This window comes from Melanotaenia boesemani, chromosome 21 (assembly GCF_017639745.1).
Source record: "Melanotaenia boesemani isolate fMelBoe1 chromosome 21, fMelBoe1.pri, whole genome shotgun sequence".
Taxonomy (NCBI): domain Eukaryota; kingdom Metazoa; phylum Chordata; class Actinopteri; order Atheriniformes; family Melanotaeniidae; genus Melanotaenia; species Melanotaenia boesemani.
In genome coordinates, this window is record NC_055702.1 from 6261234 (window position 1) to 6282209 (window position 20976).

The 20976-nt window shown below is 40.9% G+C and overlaps 1 protein-coding gene across 1 annotated transcript; it reads left to right on the forward strand.

Annotated features, from left to right (window-relative positions):
• The first annotated feature begins 596 nt into the window (after positions 1-596).
• On the forward strand, positions 597-18247 carry dhx8 (DEAH (Asp-Glu-Ala-His) box polypeptide 8). Its single transcript, XM_041974818.1, has 24 exons — positions 597-621; positions 1652-1837; positions 2185-2270; positions 2370-2442; positions 2539-2630; positions 4595-4701; positions 4789-5169; positions 5395-5539; positions 5830-6036; positions 6777-6864; positions 7063-7160; positions 7416-7563; positions 8018-8199; positions 8315-8509; positions 9315-9500; positions 9583-9793; positions 9876-10057; positions 15111-15251; positions 15334-15489; positions 16024-16161; positions 16467-16595; positions 17049-17245; positions 17329-17508; positions 17593-18247. The coding sequence occupies exons 1-24, from the start codon at positions 597-599 to the stop codon at positions 17810-17812; spliced, it is 3753 nt and encodes a 1250-aa protein (XP_041830752.1). The 3' UTR covers positions 17813-18247.
• Positions 18248-20976: the final 2729 nt, after the last annotated feature.

Here is a 20976-nt window from a genome sequence, read left to right on the forward strand (position 1 = left end):
CCTGTTGTATACAGTTTGATACATGTCCTCTGTTACCAGTGGGTTTTTTGATGCTCTACATTTAAAAGTAGTCCTTAAAGGAGTCAAATGACTGCCTTTGATGATTGTGTTAATGGTTATCCATTAAAACATGTTTGGATTTTGTTTAAAGGCCGCATAAAAAGTTCAAATAACAAAATGTATAATTTTCTTTCATTTTCAAATGTCAGGTTTTTATATTTTACTGCACTATATATCTACCTCAATAGTATTTCCAAGACTCCAAGGGAGATAAACCTGTCGGTGAGTGCAAAACCATGAATCATGACTGCATGCAGTGACACTTTGTGCTCTGGCCAAGATAAAAAATGGGAAAAGTTGAAGTGAGGTAAGTGTTCCTGATTGCATAGACTGATTTTATTATTACAAGCTAACAGAATCCTTAGTGTCTTTTATCATTTTTTAAAACAAATTCATTTTCCCCCCAAACTCTGTTTCTCGTGACATAGCCAAAAGCACTGTATGTATTACTTTTGAGGGACTTTTGAGCACTTCAATCCTAAACCATGGGTTTTCATTTTCCACCATAACAGCCCAAACTCCTCTAGAAAGTTGTCATGGCTGCAGAGATTTACTCCCACAGTAACACATTTCATGCAAATGTGTACATTAGGGTTGGTGTCATGGCTGATGGCCAGTAAAGCATGGAAAGATAGAGGTGGTTTCCTGCACAGGAGAAAGTAGAGAAGGCAGGAGGCTTTTTATACATCTAAAATACCACATCAGGGTAAGTAAATTCTTCATCTCACTGCAACAAAGGTTTTTAGGCCACCAGGCTTTACTTGACATGATGTGGTTCTTGCAATGCATCCCAGGGTCTCAGGGACATATACCTCAGTGCTGTAACTCAAGGACCAGTGACTAGCTCTATACAGCATCAGAAAAATCAGGTGGTAGGCCGTCTGACTCAGTATGCCAACTAAACTCTACAGGCCATGGTTATCTCTCTCTCTGAACAGCAATGCCCTTTCAGCAGGTTTCCAAACTTGCATAACTTGTTGTCCACAATGGCATATTTTGTGTTTGAACAACAAGGGACACATCCCATTTCCTTATGCATTTGCTTACAGTAGCTATCCACACCTGGATCAAATTTAAGGTTTTAGTGCATGCCCACAGAGTTACTGCATGCTGCTCCTGCTCAACCCCTAGTACTGAACTCTAGGTGCACAAGGCAGACTCAGTCCAAACTCTCAGCTACCAAATATTATTACAACAGGAGGCTCTCTGCTACTAAGAATATTTTCTCCCTCCCTTCTTTTCACAACATCCTAACAGTCTGTTATGCTCTTTTTTTCTTAGCTGTTACTACTGTATATTTGTATTCTGACATTTAAATAGATCTATTATGATGAACTTTAATTAACAGACTGTGATTTCTTTCTGGACTGAAGTTCAAATTTTATTCCTAACTTGTATGCTACTTTGTATAAAAGAGTTGCCCTTATTAACTTTATGTACGTGAATATATGTTATTTAAATAAAAATGTTCCAGTAACCGCCAATGCAAACACACCCATAGAGGAGAAGTTTTATTGTCGTTTGGACCTTTGGCGCCACCGTGTGGCAAATAGAAGTTAGACGCGCAACCCCTTACGTATTTCCGTTAAAGGCGGAAGCGGAAGTGTGTTACATCCAATTTGTCGGCCGAGTTCTACGTTCACTGAACAAAAACAACACTCGTGGAGAATGGCAGATGTCGGTTTTGAAGAGCTGTCGCAGCTCGAGTATTTGTCTTTGGTGTCTAAAGTCTGCACGGAACTTGACAACCATCTTGGAATAAATGACAAAGATTTAGGTTTGTATTTTGTCCCTTAAATCTGTCAACAGAAATAACAAGCTAGCTCATGCTAACGAGTTGTTATTAGCTAGCCGATTGCTTTAGCTAGCTATAGTGTTAACTGTTAACTCTGTAAGCAATTATATTTTCCTAGACATCCTCTTATAAATATGTGTTGCTTTCTAAAATGTACAACCAACTAAGACTGTAGAGTTTGAAATAACATCTCAGTTCTGTCGTCATGGCTTTAATGCCATTTCGCCAGCTTCGCTGAACGTTAAGACGTGACAGTTGCACACGCTATAGTTTACGTTGATGTTTTTTGTTTGTTTGTTGTTTTTTTTAATCGTTTCGCCGCTTTGCAGCTGAATTTGTCATAAGCCTCGCTGAGAAACAACCGAGCTTCGATGGATTCAAAGCTCTTTTACTTGAAAATGGAGCCGAATTCACAGTAAGTTAATTACCACACCAATTACCTAATTAACTTGGTTTTATTATCCGGGATCTTGCTAACTAAATTGTGCCATGTTTCGTGTTTTTTTTTTTTTAGGATTCTCTTATCAGTAACTTGCTCAGACTCATTCAGACAATGCGACCTCCATCCAATGCATCAACGAGTAAAGGTAATGTGATCTCGGTGCTTTTCGCCGACTTTTCAACCTAAATCAACATACACGCTCATAATCAAAACTTCAAATAAAATATTTCTCCTCTTTCAGTCTCTGAGGCTTCAGTTAAGCCCAAGACAGAAAAAGACAGGTTAAAGGAGATGTTTCCTGCACTGTGTCGGCCAAATGATCCAGTCCCAAAGGTACGTTGCAGTGTGTTTGACATCTTGTTCACGAGTTTATCAGTTTGTGTTGAATTGGTCTTATTGTTTTTGAAAAAACAACTTCAGACTAGTATGTATGGAGGAAGAAGGGACTGCAGTTCTCTGTGACTGATAGATAACGTGCCCTTGTGAAAATGTAACCAATTATACATTTGAAGCCTGTTTTCGCCTCTGTACCACTGGGTCAAATAATTTCAGGACACTAAAGTTGTGAACTTCAAGCAGCTTGCAGTAAAGTCATGTCGATATAGATTATTATTTGGTTTTAGAAGTTGTGTTGCTTCCGCTGTCTAAACTTATTGTTTTTTAAAGTGTAAATGTTTTAAGTTTTAGAGACATTGGCCCTCATTCACTAACTGTTCTTACAAACAGATTTGTTCTTAAGTCCCTGCCAAAAAACTTTTTACAAAGTCTGCACTTGGCCCATCAGAATCTAGATCAGAGATCGGCAACCCGCGGCTCCAGAGCCGCATGCAGCTCTTTCATCCCTCTGATGCGGCTCCCTGGCTTTTGAAAATAATAAAATGTGTATTCAATTAAAATGTATTTTCACGCTTTGCTACATGTCTGAAAGAAGTGAAAACTTTCCTGAGCAGTAAAGGGCTCACACTTCCTGAGTTGTAACAGCCAGAGTGGCTGGAAAAGCTACACTTCATGACATGACAGCGCACCTGAACATGCTGAACGCAGGTTTCTTACGGGGAAAGGACGCACAGTCCTGCACATGTTGGAGGAGGTTTTGGCTTTCGAGCGCAAGTTAACCGTGCTTGCCAGAGATTTACATAAAGGTACACTGTCTCACTAGTTTGCGAGAGAAGAAGAAGCTCACATGATAAATTCAGAGTATTTACATTCTGCAGTTACCACAAACGTTGATTCTGTTCATAGAGGGAAAAATTACATTGTCCTTCCCTGGCACTCCCCTAAGCCTCGATCAATCCTAAATACAACTGCATTGGCAGATGTGAGTCAGCCTAATCTTGAGATGGAACTGGCCGACTTAGCAGACAAAGACATATGGGTGTCCAAGTTTAAACGCTTGACAGCAGACCTTGAAGATGCTGCCTGTCAGACGGCCGTTCTGGCTCAGAATCACAAATGGTGTGTGAAGATGAAGGTGACAGCATACAGCCCTTATGTGCAGACGCTGCACACTTAGGTTCAGAAATCACATTAACCAAGTATGATAAATATTTTAATTGACCATTATTTTGCATATATTTATATTTTTCATTGTTCAGTGTAATAGACCACTGGCTGCACACGCCAGGCGGCACACAGAGAAAAGACGGCATTTTTGGTTTGCTGCCGGTGGATAATTTAAGTTTGGTGTTTTTTCATAAATACAAGGACTCAAATAGATATATTGGGTATTTTCCTTGAAAGTAACCTTCAACCCAACGTCTTTTTTTTTTTCTTCTTTTTTTTTTTTTTATGTTTTTGTTGCATGCAGAAATGTCGCTTTCTCTGCAGTTCATTGATTTAATAAAATTTAAATAAACACATTTTGTTTATTTATATAAAATAAAGACAAAGGAAAAAAACATTATATGCAGTGTTATTTAATTTTAAATGTCATACGGGATTTGTGGCTCCCAGTGTTTTCTTTATTGTGGAAAATGGGTCCAAATGGCTCTTTGGAAAGATATAATTTCATGATCTACAAACACGTTGGTAAATCTGAGGGCGAATTTTTTGTGGAAACTTCTGAACTACAACTTAAGAACAAATTTAAGAAAATATTGGTGAATGATACTAATTCTTTGCTAGGAGACATGTTAGTGAGAAGACAGATGTCCATATCAGTTTAAGACTGGTTCTACAGAAATTTTGCTGAGATCATTTTATAGTAGCTTGATTATTATATAACTAACAATAATTCAAATATATAGATTATGGTAAAAATAAAAATTCTACAGTAACATTTCATTTTAACATTTTAGCGACTCCTGGATGAAGATGATGTGAAGGTAGCAGCTGATGCAATGAAAGAACTGGAGATGTTTCTCCCCAGTGTAAGTGGGACGAACTCAAAAGGGAGCAAAAGCAAGTAAGAAAACTTCCTCCCTTTTTTTGCCTTTTTCTAAATATACTAAACAAAGAAAACATTTACTTATTCTATTGTCACATCTCACAGATCAGAAAAAAGTAAGCATTACAGCCGAAGTCGCAGCAGAAGCAGAGAAAGAGACAGACACAGAGACCGAGACAGAGACAGGGATCGGGAGAAGGACAGGAAGAGGCGGCACCGTTCTCGATCGCGCTCCCGATCCAGGTCTCGCTCCAGAGACCGCGATCGGCACAGAGAGCGAGATCGTGGCAAAAGACGAGACAAAAGTTCCCGTTGGGCTGATCGCTCTCCAAGTCCCAGAAAAGACCATGACAGGGACGCGGACCGCTGGAAGGACAAACATGTGGATCGTCCACCTCCAGAAGAACCTTCTGTTGGTGACATCTACAACGGGAAAGTCACCAGCATCATGCAGTTTGGGTGCTTTGTTCAGCTGGAGGGACTGAGGTCAGCATCAAGTCACTAGAGCACTTTTAACATCCAGTTTCAGAGCAGCCAAATGGTTCCTGGTTACAATCTGCAGTTTTAAATGTGCTTTCACTTCAAATAACAGCACGTTGACATTTAATATCTAAACATTTGCATACATCCGTCTGTCAGGAAAAAATAGGTAGTTTTTCTCACTTTTATTCCGATCATAAACTAATCCATGATTTCTGTCCTGCTGTTTAGGAAACGATGGGAAGGTTTGGTCCACATTTCTGAGCTGCGCAGAGAGGGCCGTGTGGCCAACGTGGCCGATGTTGTCAGCAAAGGCCAAAGAGTCAAAGTGAAGGTGCTCTCATTCACCGGCTCCAAGACCAGCCTCAGTATGAAGGTAAGAACACACACAGTTACTTTGAATTTAAAAAATGAACGATTGTGTGAGAAAATCAGGAGTAAAAGACTTCACTTGGTCAAGTCTGAATAATGAAGGTCTTAATGTCAGCTTTAGTGCGTGAAGCAACAGAATTAAACCAGTTAGTTATTAATAAATAATTTAAAGTTGAGGTCACCTCCTATATCAGGATATTTGCTGTTATTTGTCTACTAGCTCTCACCTCGGGTGACTGGCACACACTAAATTGTCTGAATGTAAACAACCTGGCTTGTTCCTCTACTTGTCAGGATGTGGACCAGGAGACGGGAGAAGACTTGAACCCCAACAGGAGGAGGAATATTGGCCCTGATGGAGGAGAGGAGATCTCCATGAGGAACCCCGACAGGCCAAACAACCTGAACCTGGGCCACGCCCCTGAGTTGGAGCAGGACGACACCCTGGAGCGCAAAAGGCTCACCAAAATCTCTGACCCGGAGAAGTGGGAGATCAAACAGGTGGGCAAACTTTAAAAGTTATTTTTAATCTTCTTTTTTTTTTTTCCAGAGCTTCTGATAAAAACTGAATATCAACAACCAGATGGATGAACAAATAGCTAAACTTACTAAGAATGTTGTGAACAAGCCTTCTATGATACATAGACACTGTGCAGGATTATAAATACCTGGGAGTGTTTATAGACAATAAACTGGATTTGTCCAAAAACACAGACGTCATCTGCATGAAGGGCCAGAACCGTCTCTATTTTTAGAGGCAGTTGATGTCTTTCAACCTCTTCCTGGCGACGCTCGGGGTGACTGTGGTGGCCAATGCCATTCTTTATGCTGTTAATGTCTTAATTTTATCATTTATATGTTTACTTTTAACTTTTATTTCTCTATTTTCCATTTGTTTCTGACTGTATTTCTGATTATCTGTTTGGGTGTTGTCTTTTTTTTTTTGTTTGTTTGTTTATTTTATTATTAGTTTGTCAGTGAAAATGCAAAGAGACAGAGAGGAGATATAAAACCACTGATGTTTTGCATATAGAGTGTATAGCATTTAGCTAATATGCAACTCTTGTCCCTGGTTGCGCTTTTCAAGTAAGAAAAAAGGGGAAAAAAAAATATTATAGTACAACATAAATATAACACAAAGTATACAATATTTAACAAACCTTATAAACACAATCCCTGTCATCTAACTTCACACCAGGAAAACACACACTAACATACATATAAATCTCATGTGTTCTCAGATGATTGCTGCTAATGTGCTGTCCAAAGAGGAATTCCCAGATTTTGATGATGAGACAGGAATCCTCCCTAAAGTCGATGATGAAGAGGGTAAGAAATTAAGATATTATAACATCTGAGATTATAATCAGTAATCTGACATAGTATCTATATATTTTTTTTTATGTAAAGGATATTTTTATTACAGAAAGTTTGCAGCATGAGGGGGAAAAACAAAGTTGTACAGTTTCCGTCGCGGCTCGTATGAACCTTGGCTGAGAATAAATTGGTCTGTTTGTTTTCATACAGATGAAGATTTGGAAATTGAGCTGGTTGAAGAAGAACCTCCGTTTCTGAGAGGACACACTAAACAAAGCATGGACATGAGTCCTGTCAAGATAGTCAAGGTAGATTACATCTTTGTTTTTAGCTGAGTAATAATTAAATGGACTTTTAGGCTTTAGATTAGAATAGTAAGTTGTGGGTAATTACAGAAAGAATATTACACATTCATTCAGACATTGAAAAACTATGAATAAAACTCTTACAGAGCTTTACGTTTCAGTTTTCTGATCTTGTGTTTGAATCAATATGTTGTGTAATTGATTTGGATGTAAAGCTGAACACTTATTGAGTGGTTTATTTCCTTGTTATTGACGTAGAATCCAGATGGCTCGCTGTCCCAGGCCGCCATGATGCAGAGCGCTCTGGCTAAAGAGAGACGAGAGCTGAAGCAGGCGGCTCGAGAGGCAGAGATGGACTCCATCCCCATGGGGCTGAACAAACACTGGGTCGACCCGCTGCCAGACGGTCAGACATCCATTAGATCCGCTCTATGTTATCAACACTGAACACAGCTGCCGGTTTTAAATTAGCATATTTATTATCTGAAACTTTTTCAGACTTTATTGAAAATTAAAGGTTTAAATCGGATCAGATTTAATTTTCTAGTGTAGTCAGTGTGTTAAATCCTGATTTATAAAAACCACAATCCAGTCTGAGTCAGACATGAGACTTCCTCCATGCTGGCAGCCTCAGGCCTGCCAGTGCTGGAGATGGTTATCTGGCTTCCTGCAGTCCCCCATCTGGCCGGATTGAACCGTCTTGCCATGGTTCAGTGTTTCTGCATGTCTTCATTGGCCCTAAAGGGGTCGAGACAGTTTCAGTTTCATTATCCAGCCATAACCCTGTAGCACAGGTTGTGTTTTATTAAAACCTTTTTATATTTTGTTACGTGTGTTTTACGTGTGTTTCTGTTTTCCAGCTGACGGCAGGCAGATTGCTGCCAACATGAGAGGCATTGGCATGATGCCCAATGACATCCCAGAGTGGAAGAAACATGCTTTTGGAGGGAATAAGGCCTCCTATGGAAAGAAGACTCAGCTCACCATCCTGGAGCAGAGAGAGAGCCTGCCCATCTACAAGCTGAAGGAGCAGCTCATTCAGGTTGAGTACTGTTCATGTAAACTCAAAGACAGGCCCTGATTAGATGTGCTGCATGTTTGTCAGTTCAACAAGCAGCTGTGGATGTAACAGTGTTTATCTCCTTGTTCCTTCACAGGCTGTTCATGATAACCAGATCCTGATTGTTATTGGAGAGACTGGTTCTGGGAAGACCACACAGATCACTCAGTACCTTGCAGAGGCAGGTTACACCACCAGAGGGAAGATTGGCTGCACACAGCCCCGTCGTGTGGCAGCCATGTCAGTGGCCAAGAGAGTCTCTGAGGAGTACGGTTGCTGTTTGGGACAAGAGGTGAGCTATTGCCGCTTAAATATTTCTTGGATCTTATTCTTTTTTTTTCCAAACTTTATTTATTGGGTTTTTAAAAGATATGCAAATGTATCAAAACAGTCAAAAAGACTTAAAAATACATTTTCAGTATCGAAAAGACAAGGACATATTTTTAAAACAGATGTGTAAGATATAGTTTCCTCACCTGGTTCAGCAGCATCAAGCTGAATGTTTCTGAACAAGTTAAGGGTACCCTATCGTACATCTTTGCCAGCCAAGCCTCGAAATAATAGACACGATTTACCACTTTACACTGGAGCGGACCATGTCTGGCACAAATGCAGCACTTACGTATTCATTTTAAAATCTCTGTCCAGATCGCCTCTGAAATAGCCAGCCCCAAGTCTTCCTCCCAAAGGGGTTTTATATAGTTTAAGGCCTCTGGATGTAGAAGATCAATTTCATTGTAAATTTATGCAATAGTAATTTGAAAGTGGTGTCAAAAAACATCTAAAATGGTATTATACGCTGAATTGGGAATCTCAGAATATGTATAAAGAGCAAAGCTGTATATCTGTAGGTATCTAAAGAAGTGTTGCTTCGGGAGTGGGAATCTATTAGTTGCTAAAAAGAGGCAAACACATCATTAGTGTACAACAAAGTTCTTATTACTGAGATTTGAACAGCTTCATCTACAAGGGAGGGATGAAAAGTGTGGTTAGCTCCTAGTGGTGCTTAAGTAGAGAAGCCTAAAGGCCAAAATAAATGTCATTTTTTGGGTCTTTGTTCAAGTTCAAGTGGACTGATTATTTCTTTTGTTCACCAGGTTGGTTACACGATCCGTTTTGAGGACTGCACCAGTCCTGAGACGGTGATCAAGTACATGACGGACGGTATGCTGCTGAGAGAGTATCTGATAGACTCTCAGCTGGGCCAGTACGCCATCATCATGTTGGATGAAGCCCACGAGAGGACGATCTACACTGATGTTCTGTTTGGTCTCCTCAAGAAGGTAAACAAGCCGGAGATAAATGACTTCACAGTTCAGTTTCTGTCAAAGCAAAGAACAGGTTTAATACGTCTTTGTCTCCTAGACGGTACAAAAGCGCACCGATATGAAGCTGATCGTAACGTCAGCTACGCTGGACGCTGTGAAGTTCTCTCAGTATTTCTACGAAGCCCCCATCTTCACCATACCAGGCAGAACATATCCAGTAGAGGTTCTTTACACCAAAGAGCCTGAGACCGACTATCTGGACGCCAGCCTCATCACGGTCATGCAGATTCATCTGACTGAGCCTCCAGGTACGATTTCTAAATCTCCTCACCTGCAGATTCGTAATGCCGGTTAGCGTCAGCGTTGTTCTAATTACATCTCTTTCAACAGGCGACATCCTGGTGTTTTTAACTGGACAGGAGGAGATCGACACGGCCTGTGAGATTTTGTACGAGAGAATGAAGTCACTTGGACCAGATGTTCCTGAACTCATCATCCTGCCGGTTTATTCTGCGCTTCCCAGTGAGATGCAGACCAGGATTTTTGACCCCGCACCTCCAGGCAGCAGAAAGGTACATTAATCAAATCAAATCAAATCAAATTTTATTTATAAAGCGCTTTTCATGCAAAGGCAACACAAAGTGCTTTACATAGTATAAATGCATATTAAAATGAAAAAAAAAGAAAATCACAGAACAAAAACAATAAGCCCTTTACACACCCAGTTATGTGACAGATTAAACACCTCCCCCCCCCCCCCCCCCCCTCACCCATCCACACACACACACACACACACACACACACACACACACACACAAAAACTCTTAATATCTGTCTTTGGCTTGGCGCTGCTGTGAGGAAACGGCATTTTTGGGGACCCATTTACACCAGGAGCCAGTCAAGCCATGTTTGCAGAGGGCAGACGAAGCAGGCTTGACTCCCAGAGTTTAGGATCCCCATAAAGAAACACTGGAGTTAAAAATGTTAAAAATGTTAAAACAGTTAAAACAACGATAAAATAGGGAAACAGTTAAGAAGCTATAATAAAATATAATAAAATAAAATAGATAAATGAGACAGATAAGATAAGATAAGATGAGATAAATAACAGAAAATGAATAAAGTCAAATCAAAAGGCTAAACTAAAAAGGAAGGTCTTGAGCCTCTTCTTAAAAACATCAACAGTCTCTGCAGCCCTGAGGCTCTCTGGCAGGCTGTTCCACAGTTGAGGACCAAAATGATGAAACGAGGCCTCACCGTGTGTTTTAGATCTAACTTTGGGAATAGTTAAAAGGCCGGTACCAGAGGACCTCAGGGTCCGCGAGGGCTCATAATTTGAAAACAAGTCAGATAAATAAGAAGGCCCAAGACCATTACGACATTTATAAACAAGTAAGAGAACCTTAAAATCAATCCTGAAGCGCACGGGGAGCCAATGCAGCGATTTTAAAACCGGTGTAATGTGTTCCAGCCCCCCGGTCCTCGTCAGAACTCGTGCTGCCGAGTTTTGCAGTAACTGTAAACTAGAAATAGTCTTTTTGGGAAGACCAGAGAGCAGGGCATTACAATAATCTAGCCTGCTGGAAATAAAAGCATGCATTAGCACCTCCGTGCTGGCAAGAGAGAGAAATGGGCGAACTCTGGCGATGTTTTTAAGATGATAAAAGCCTGTCTTTGTGACATTTCTGATGTGTGAAATAAAATTCAGCTCAGAGTCGAAAAGGACACCCAGATTTCTCACACACTGAGAGGGTTTGAAGTTTTTCAGTCTGCAGGAAATTATCTCTCTCTTGTCTTCAGGACCGATGACTAAAACCTCAGTCTTGTCCTGGTTGAGCTGCAAGAAATTCACTGCCATCCATGACTTTATGTCTAAAATGCAGTTTAAAAGGGTGTTAACTGGCTCTAGGTCATCAGGAGACACGGCGATGTAAAGCTGTGTATCATCAGCATAGCTGTGAAAGTCAATGCCGTGTCTCCTGATGACGTCCCCAAGTGGCAACATGTAAAGATTAAAAAGTATTGGGCCTAAAATTGAGCCTTGGGGAACCCCACATTTTATGTCATAGATTCCTGAAGAGCATGTATCCATACTCACCAAGAACTTTCGATCAGCCAGATAGGAGTAAAACCAGTTAAGAACAGTACCTGAGAGGCCCACCAGACTTCTCAGTCTGTCTAATAAAATCTGGTGGTCCACTGTATCAAAAGCAGCACTAAGATCAAGTAGCACCAGGACATTAAGTTTCTGAGAGTCCAAATTACGTCTAAGGTCACTGACAATCTTTAAAAGGGCCGTCTCGGTACTGTGGTTTGTCCTAAAACCAGACTGATACTTTTCTAAAATGTTGTGTTTGTTTAAAAACCCATGTAATTGAGTATAAACAACCTTTTCTATAATTTTACTTAAAAATGGTAGATTGGATACAGGTCTGTAGTTGTCAAGGATGTTGCAGTCTAAATTACTCTTCTTCAGAAGAGGCCGCACCACAGCTGTTTTACAGGCAGATGGGAAGACACCTGTCTGAAGAGAGCAGTTTACAATTTTTAAAAGCTCAGACTCGAAGAAACCATAAAATGTTTTTAAAAGAGATGTGGGAATGGGGTCTAAAAGGCAGGTTGTTGGGTTTAGCTGGGAGAAAACTCGACCAAGCATCTCTGCATCAACCAGGACAAAACTCTCCAGTGTTTCTTTGGCTAAAAACAATGCTTCAGATCTGTTAAAACTAAAATTTTGTTGTGATACAAGACTGGATCTAATAGCATTGATTTTACTTCCGAAGTGACATGCAAAGTTCTCACATGCGTTGGCTGATGGCGACATGGTGGACTTGTTACCCCCAATATTTATTAAAAGGTCGATGGTTTTAAAAAGGAATTGGGGGTTGTTTTTGTTATCTGTAATTAGGTTTGAGAAGTATTGTGTTCTTGCCTCTTTAACAGTTTTATTGTAATTTTTGAGTTGTTCACGTAAGATTTCATAATGTATTGTGAGTTTGGTTTTTCTCCATTTTCTTTCAGCTCTCCTGCAGCCTTTTTTCAATTTTCTAATTTCTTCATTTCTCCATGGAGTTTTTGATTGTGTTTTTAATGTTTTTGTTTTAAGTGGAGCTACTGAGTCAATGGCAGATGCCAGTCTTCTGTTAAAATTATCTACAGTAAAATCACATGATGCAGATAAAATCTGAGCAGGAGTTCGATTTAAAATGTCAATAAAATTTGCAGCCACTTCAGAATTAATATACCGTTTCCTCACAGTTCTCACCGGGGCCTGCCGCTTGCTAAAACTGGTGATGTTAAAAAATACACAGTAGTGGTCTGACACAGCCAGGTCAACAACAGAGGACACACCAGTGGACAGGCCGTAGGTTATGACCAAGTCCAGGGTGTGTCCCCTGTTGTGTGTACACTGTGTGACGTACTGCTTAAAATCCATATTATTTAAAAGGTTTAAAAATTCACTGGTATGGGGATTACCACTATTGTCGATGTGTAGGTTAAAATCACCAGTTATTAAAATCTTGTTGTATTTGATATGTATGGTAGATAAGAACTCAGAAAATTCTTGAATAAAACCAGAGGGAGGATTTGGTGGTCTATAAACTGTTATAGCTAAAATAGGCGGATTGCTAAAAACAAAGGAATGATGCTCAAATGAAGAATAGTTTGTCAGTATTATTGGTTGTGCGGATAATGACCGTTGAGCAATTGAAGCTGTTCCACCACCCCTCTTACCTCCCCTGATAGAAAATAAAAAATTAAAATTTGGTGGGGAAGCCTCGGTGAGAATAACTGATGCATCAGCGCCAAGCCAAGTTTCTGTCAAAAAGAGACAGTCAATGTTATTATCTAAAATCAGATCATTAATAATAAAAGATTTATTTGATAATGATCTTACATTTAAAAGAGCCATTCTAAAAGTTGTAGGTAAGTCCAATTTTGGGGTTGTTGATGATGGATCTAATACAGAAGTTGTTTGTATATGACGGAGACATCTGTCAGAGCTACGAAAATGTAAATGGGAATGTTGATAATTTCTACTGGTGATGTGTACTGGAATATGATGGGTAACAGAGACGGTGTTAACTGGAAAGGATGTGTTCTGACCGGATTGTCAGTCTGAAAGAGCTTTGCAGGATTGAAGGGTGAGATTAATGTTCAGAGCAAGGAGTTGAGAACCTGCATAGTTGAGGTGAAGGCCCTCTGATTGGAAGAGGTACGGTCTATTGAGAAAGGTGGTGAAATTATCAATGTATGGGATATTAATGGAGTGACAGTAATGTTTTAACCAGATGTGGAGTTGACGAATTCGGCTGAACTTAATGTCTCCAAAACGTGGTGAGGGTAGTGGTCCAGAAATGATGCACTGTGTATTTAGCTGTTGGATGTTGTGGATGAGGTTGATAAAATCTGCCTTCAAAGTTTCTGACTGTTGGAACTTGAGATCGTTTGTACCTGCATGTATTACCAGAGTTGAGGCTGTGGGATGTTTATGAGTCAGTTGGTGGGCAGAGTTGAAGATGTCATTGACTGTTGCACCTGAGTGGGAGGATGTGTGGCACCTGTTCAAGCGGATGTTTCGAACGATGGAGTCACCAAGGACGAGCACGCGAGGACCAGCTCCAGCCGGCAGCCTCACAGGATCCACGGCACCAGCAGCCAACATGGGAGCCTCTGCGGCGGCAGCCAAAGGAGGAGAGACCACGGCGGTATCAGAGGCAGCAGACGGCGGAGACGAAGCTCCTTCCCTGGCAGGGTGTTTCCGGGCGGGGCTGCGGCGAGACGCGGCGTTTTCCTTTACCGCGGCTCTAAGGAGCTGTCGCCGCTTTGTGGAGGATGAGCCCCGGGATGACCGCCGGGAACCGGGCACCTTGGTCTGCGCAGAGCCGGTGGCTGGTGCAGTGTTGGTCGGCTCCGGACCGACAGCGCAGCTGGATATCATCCCTTCGTCAGGAGGCGGTGCCGACAGGACCTCGAAGCGGTTTGATAAAACCAGGGCGGATGTTTTCTTGGTGCGGCATGTTACCTCGGACCAGAGTGGCGATCTTTTAGGTGTGGAGCTGGATGAAGGCCGGGGAGAGGTAACGAGATCCCATGGCACGGTGTCCTGAAATGCCGATTTCAGCGAGGCTATGCACAGTGACTGCTGGTGGGCCACATCCAGCAGAGAGTTAAGTATTTCACTCTTGGACCTCAGCTCTTCTGATAGCTTCCGGATATCTTCCCTCAGGTTAGTGATCAGTTTGTCTTTTGGTTCCAAGCAGTTATCCGGAAGGGTAGCCATCTCAAACCGATAGCTAGCAGTGGCTGGGGTTTGTTGACAGCAGCGTTCCCACGCTGTCAGTCGGCGGCTGACAGTAAAAAGCGAGGAACTCGCTGGTTAAAATTAAAAACAATCCTTCTCCACCGTAAAAAGGGAGCTAAACGTTCGACTGGTAAAAAGTTAAAACGATATAAAAAACCGTTAAAACCGTTAAAACCAGATAAAATCCTCAGTCAGCAGAACGTTAACAGGCCTCCACAGACGCTGCTGAATTCAGGCAGACATTAGCGTCCATCCTTTAAACGTTCCACTTTGAGTAAATGACTCTGTCTCTCAGCTCAAATTAGTGTTCTTTTCTTTAGGTTGTTATTGCCACCAACATCGCAGAAACCTCCCTAACCATCGATGGAATCTATTACGTGGTGGACCCCGGCTTTGTCAAGCAAAAAGTCTACAACTCTAAGACGGGCATTGATCAGCTGGTGGTGACTCCCATCTCACAGGTACAGCATGACAGAGTTTTCCTGATTTTTACATGGAAGACACTGAAGCAGACAAAAAACAAAAAGTATTTTTGGATTTCAGGCTCAGGCCAAGCAGAGGGCAGGCCGAGCCGGCAGGACGGGCCCCGGGAAGTGTTACAGGCTTTACACTGAGAGAGCCTACAGAGATGAGATGCTGACCACCAACGTGCCCGAGATCCAGAGAACCAACCTGGCCAGCACTGTGCTGTCTCTGAAGGTGCCGTTTGACTTCACCACTTCTCCTGGAAAGCGATGTCACAATTACAGAGTTTCTGGATGCGATTGTTTGTTTTTTTAAATATTAATGAATAAACACCAAAGTTGTTATTCCAGCCATATTAAACATCAGAATTTGGCATAATCTTGGCGAAAGAAGCTGATTTTGTGTAAACATAATCCACCAAAATCACTTATCCTCCTTATTTATTAAGTTTCTGACAGTTTTCAAGCTTCACGTTTTGAGGCAGGATGACACATTAAATGTATAAAAGTAACTTTGCTTTAGTTCTGCTGATGTACCATTATGGTTCAGGGACGATTTTTATGGAAAGTGACTATACTGAGGAATCTTTATGATTAATTAATGCTGCTGTGTAATACCTTGATTAATTGTGAAATGAAATAACCGTGACATTTCTATTCTTAAACAGAGTAGAATCAGATGGTACTGAGCATGTGTTTGTGCTTAGAGAGGTTGTACATTCTGAGGTGTTTTTTAACTTCGTTGTTATATTTGTATTCGTTCTGCCAGGCAATGGGCATCAACGACCTCTTGTCTTTTGACTTTATGGACGCCCCGCCCACTGAGACTCTGATCACAGCCATGGAGCAGCTTTACACTCTGGGAGCTCTGGATGATGAAGGCTTACTCACACGACTGGGTCGACGGGTGAGGCGGCTTTTACTAGTTTGTTTGCTTCAGCTGCAAAGACTCAGACTGCTTTATGTCAGTCAATGTGGAACATATTTATTCACTTTTATTCAATTAAATTTGACTTATCAGAGTACTAAAAACCTTTAGCTTTAAAGTGTTTTAATCATTTCATAATCCTGCAGACATCAGTTTAACATATTAGGTTTTCACACGTAAATCTACAACCTGCCAAATGCATGTTGGTTAGATAAATGATCTGTGTTTACAGTTTGTTGTAGGACCTCCAGAACTTAGTTTTCTATTGAAATTCTGTCTCTTAGATGGCTGAGTTTCCTCTGGAGCCCATGCTCTGCAAGATGTTGATCATGTCCGTCCATCTGGGCTGCAGTGAGGAGATGCTCACCATTGTGTCGATGCTGTCTGTGCAGAACGTCTTCTACAGGCCAAAGGTACTCCACCCGCAGCACTGCAGCAGATCAGCAGCCGTTTTGCTACATAACTAAATGTTTTAGGATATTTTAGGAGAATCAAACTCATGCATTCAAAATAGATTATTTCATAAAACAAAGCTTTTGTGTTAACATTTATTTATGTCTCGAAGTCTTGTCTTAGGTTTTGATTTCTTTCAGCTTTTTTACTCTAAAGTAAAAGATTTGGGTTACAGATCTCTTTGATTTAATCATTTTTAATTAAAAAATTCAAAGGTGAAGAGAATCAAGCATGAACTTGTGCCTAATTAATGCACATATAAGCACTTCACAATTCTTCTCACAAATGTAAAATTTGTCTCTACGTCTTAAAATTATCACAACTGAACTTTTTAAATCCTATAAAAAGGAGTGAAAGTGGGTTTCTGTCTATCACAGCCTGTGTGAGTGACACTTCTCTGTTCTGTGCTGCAGGATAAGCAGGCCTTGGCTGACCAGAAGAAGGCAAAGTTCCACCAACCTGAGGGAGACCACCTGACTCTGCTGGCTGTCTACAACTCCTGGAAGAACAACAAGTTCTCCAACCCCTGGTGTTACGAGAACTTCATCCAGGCCCGCTCCCTGCGCAGAGCCCAGGATATCCGCAAACAGATGCTGGGTATCATGGACAGGTACAGCTCACCCATGCTTTCAGATGGAAACTGCAAACTCCTAGTAGAAAATGTTAAAAATGTTTACGCTCCTTCCCCATTAGACATAAACTGGATGTGGTGTCTTGTGGAAAAGCTACTGTGAGAGTCCAGAAAGCCATTTGCAGTGGTTTCTTCAGGAATGCAGCAAAGAAGGATCCTCAGGAGGGCTACAGGACCCTCATAGACCAGCAAGTGGTTTACATCCATCCCTCCAGTGCTCTGTTCAACCGGCAGCCTGAATGGTACGATTCTACTGGAGTTATAAACAAGCATATCCTCCCTAAAAGGATCCGTTTTTAATACCTCATGGCCTCTCTTGTCCACAGGGTTGTGTACCACGAGTTGGTCCTGACTACCAAGGAGTACATGCGGGAGGTGACCACCATCGACCCCCGCTGGCTGGTGGAGTTCTCCCCTGCCTTCTTCAAAGTGTCTGACCCCACGCGCCTCAGCAAGCAGAAGAAGCAGCAACGCCTGGAGCCCCTGTACAACCGCTACGAGGAACCCAACGCTTGGAGAATCTCCCGCGCCTTCAGACGTCGTTGACATGTTCAACGTCTCAAATCTGCAACGCAGATGTTCAGACGGCGGTCGTGATGAGGACAGATGTTGTTCTGTATCAAAGTTCAAGCTGCCATCACTCCTTTTAAACTTGTGAACATTGTACATTTTCCTTTAATATTTCCTAAACGAGCATCTTAGTCCAGGTGTGTGCAGCTTCGACTTCACTTCTGTCTCCTCATACTGCAGTTTTACAGCCTTGTGACATGGACTGTTTATATTTTTACTCTGTAAAATGTGGTCACATAAAGTTGTGCCTAAATGAGGACCTGAGTGGATTACAGCTGGTCTTTTATGTTTATTCTTACAGTGCTTTTGTGTCAGTCCAAAAGGATGGTGCAACATGTACGTTTGACATATTTTGTAAAATTACAGGAACAACTGAAAATATTTCTTCATTAAATCCTGACTTTTACAGTCTTTTGTTGTGATGCCAACATTGATAAATAGTTGTTATCCAGTTTTAAGTCACAGAATAATAATACAGCAGATGCAGAGTGTAAAATTAGATTTAAACAACCAGGATTAGTCGTCTTCTCGACCCTGGTAGAAGAAAATCTCACCATCAAACCATTGTTTTTATCAGTCATGTTTAACTGATTATAGCCTACTCTGTTAACAATTAGAAGCTAAATAGTTTTTAAAGAAAATTGTTTTTTAATAAAAAATTGAAGGATTTTTATTATGGAGTGTGCAGAGGAATAGGCATTGATAGCTGAATTTATTAGAATTCATCCTGGTAAATGAGGTTTATTCAGAAGGAATCACATTTCCTACAGAGGAAGTGGAAAAGTACAAAGTGGTAAATAATGATTCTGGCTTTAAACTGCATGTATAAACTCTTTCCTCACCCAACCTCACGTCTCCCCTGGGTGACTGTTCATCTCCAGCTTGGGTCCTCTACCAGAGTCCTGGGAGCTTGAGGGTCCTAGCGGTTCACTAAGACTGCAGTCTTCTGGACAGAGATGTTTGATGTTTCTCCAGGTATCTTTTGTAGCCTGTTCTCCAGTGTGGGGGACACGGCCCCCCGTGCTCCAATGACCACTGGTAGTACTGTTGACTTCACCTTCCAGGCTTTTTCCAGCTCTTCCTCGAGTCCTTGGTATTTCTACAGTTTCTCAGGTTTCTTTTTATCTGTCTGACTGACTGACAAGACAAGACGAGTCAGTCATATATGTGGTTGAAGAGGATGACAACAGGAAACCGAACCACTGCTTCCAACCTCGGTATGTAGAATAGCATTTCTGAACGTTCGACCTTGAAGCAGATGGGCTACAGCAGGCTACAATTCACACACACTCACCAACACTGGATGTAATGGCCGCCTAGGCAGCCACACACACAGTGAGCCTGGTCTGGTAACCTTTTCTTTATTTCAGTTAATTCAATACACACTTGATCATACTTACCATTTATTTGATCTCACATTTTTATTAGCAAGTTTGGCTCCGTTATTTACTAATTGGGTGTCACCTTCTTGTCACCTTCTTGATTTGGTTTACTTTCAGTTAATATGCATTTTCTTTGCGTTACCAGTTCCTGGGGAAGTTGCTGTGTGGGAGGCCCGAGTTCCAGCTGAGGTGGATCTCCTTTGACTCCTGCAGCCTAACTGGACTCATCTCACAACAAGATAGCGGGAGAGGGGTTTAGATTTGTTATCGTTTTGTATTACTTTGTTTATTCTTTATGTTAGAATTATGATTATTTAGATTTCTGTTTCCCCAATGAGTAAAGAGTAAATTGTTTAAGTTCTTAGTTGTAAGTTAGTTGGAGATAGTTATGTTTTTCCCTCTTGTGTCAAAATGGTCTAATCAGCCAGTGTATATAGTTTCTCTTGTGTGTCAGTTAGTTTTCAGTTCCTTATGTTGACATTTTGTTTAGTTGACCTCTTTTATGGGCCCAGAATTTCTACTTTGGAATTTACATTTTTGTTGTTTTTGGTAAAAATTAAATGTCAAAAGACTTTTTCTTATAAGAACCTCCTGTGCTCTCTTCATCCTTGGCCTCGGTCCCTCACACTGGACAATAGAAGATATAAACCATTGTCTGGTCTAAATTGAGCATAAAACACATGAAAGCAAGGATCCATCCTTCCCTGTACTGTTCAGGCTGCTGGTGTAATGATGTGGAGAATAACTCTTTTTGGCATACTTTTGATCATGGTTTAAACGTGTCAGTCTTGCTGAGTTTTGTTTCTGACCATGTCCATCTCTTTATGACCACAGTGTGTACTTCCAGCAGGATGATGTAATCCAATGGAGCATCTTTGGGATGAGGTGGAACAGGAAATTGGTATCAAGTTAACATTAATTGGTTGAAACCAGATCTGATGTATGTATGCTTGTTTAGTTCAGACCTGGATCGGCTTGGAAAAAGGACTATTTTTTAAGATATATTGATGAATATGATGGTTAAATCAGTAATTTAGCGCTGATGGCTTATTTTCTTTTCATGTTTCTGCTTTTTTTTTGAGATTCAGGTTTTTTTATTCTGTAAGGTTGCATTTTACAATCTTAAAGGGCATCAGATTTGAGTCTAGCAAATAATTTTACACCACGACATCTTGGCTTTAGTTGATTTAATGAGCTCATTCATTAACCAAAAACAGCCCTGACAGTGTGTTTTCTTACAAATCTCCCTCATCTTCATGACACAGATATTACTTCCAAGCAGATACTCATTAAAAGAAGAAATGATACATCAGAGATTTAAATTTTAGGATAAAAGTTGAACATATTTCCTGTTCCAGGCCTGTTCTACTGTTAGCATGTCACAGCTGGAGATGATTATCAGGCTTTACTATGAACCCACACAGGAAAACAGACATAGTGCACAATGACTCAGACTTCTGTAGCCTGAGGGGGGCATCTCAGCTTCCTACCAATTTTGGTCTCTTGCACTGACTCATAGTTTGCCTTTGATATATATAAAACTTGCCATGAAATCAATTTTGGCCGTTCATCCTGATGTAACTGAACAGTAGGCTGTGTGTGTGTATGGTGAATCTTGCTGGAATTTAAGAACGTACTGAAGGACATGACTTGAATGTACAATGTTAATCTAACTTAATTTTAGCCTTAGTTTTACTATCTTTAAGTATGTGGAATTTAGAAATGTATATATTGTGATACAATATGGCATTTATTCGA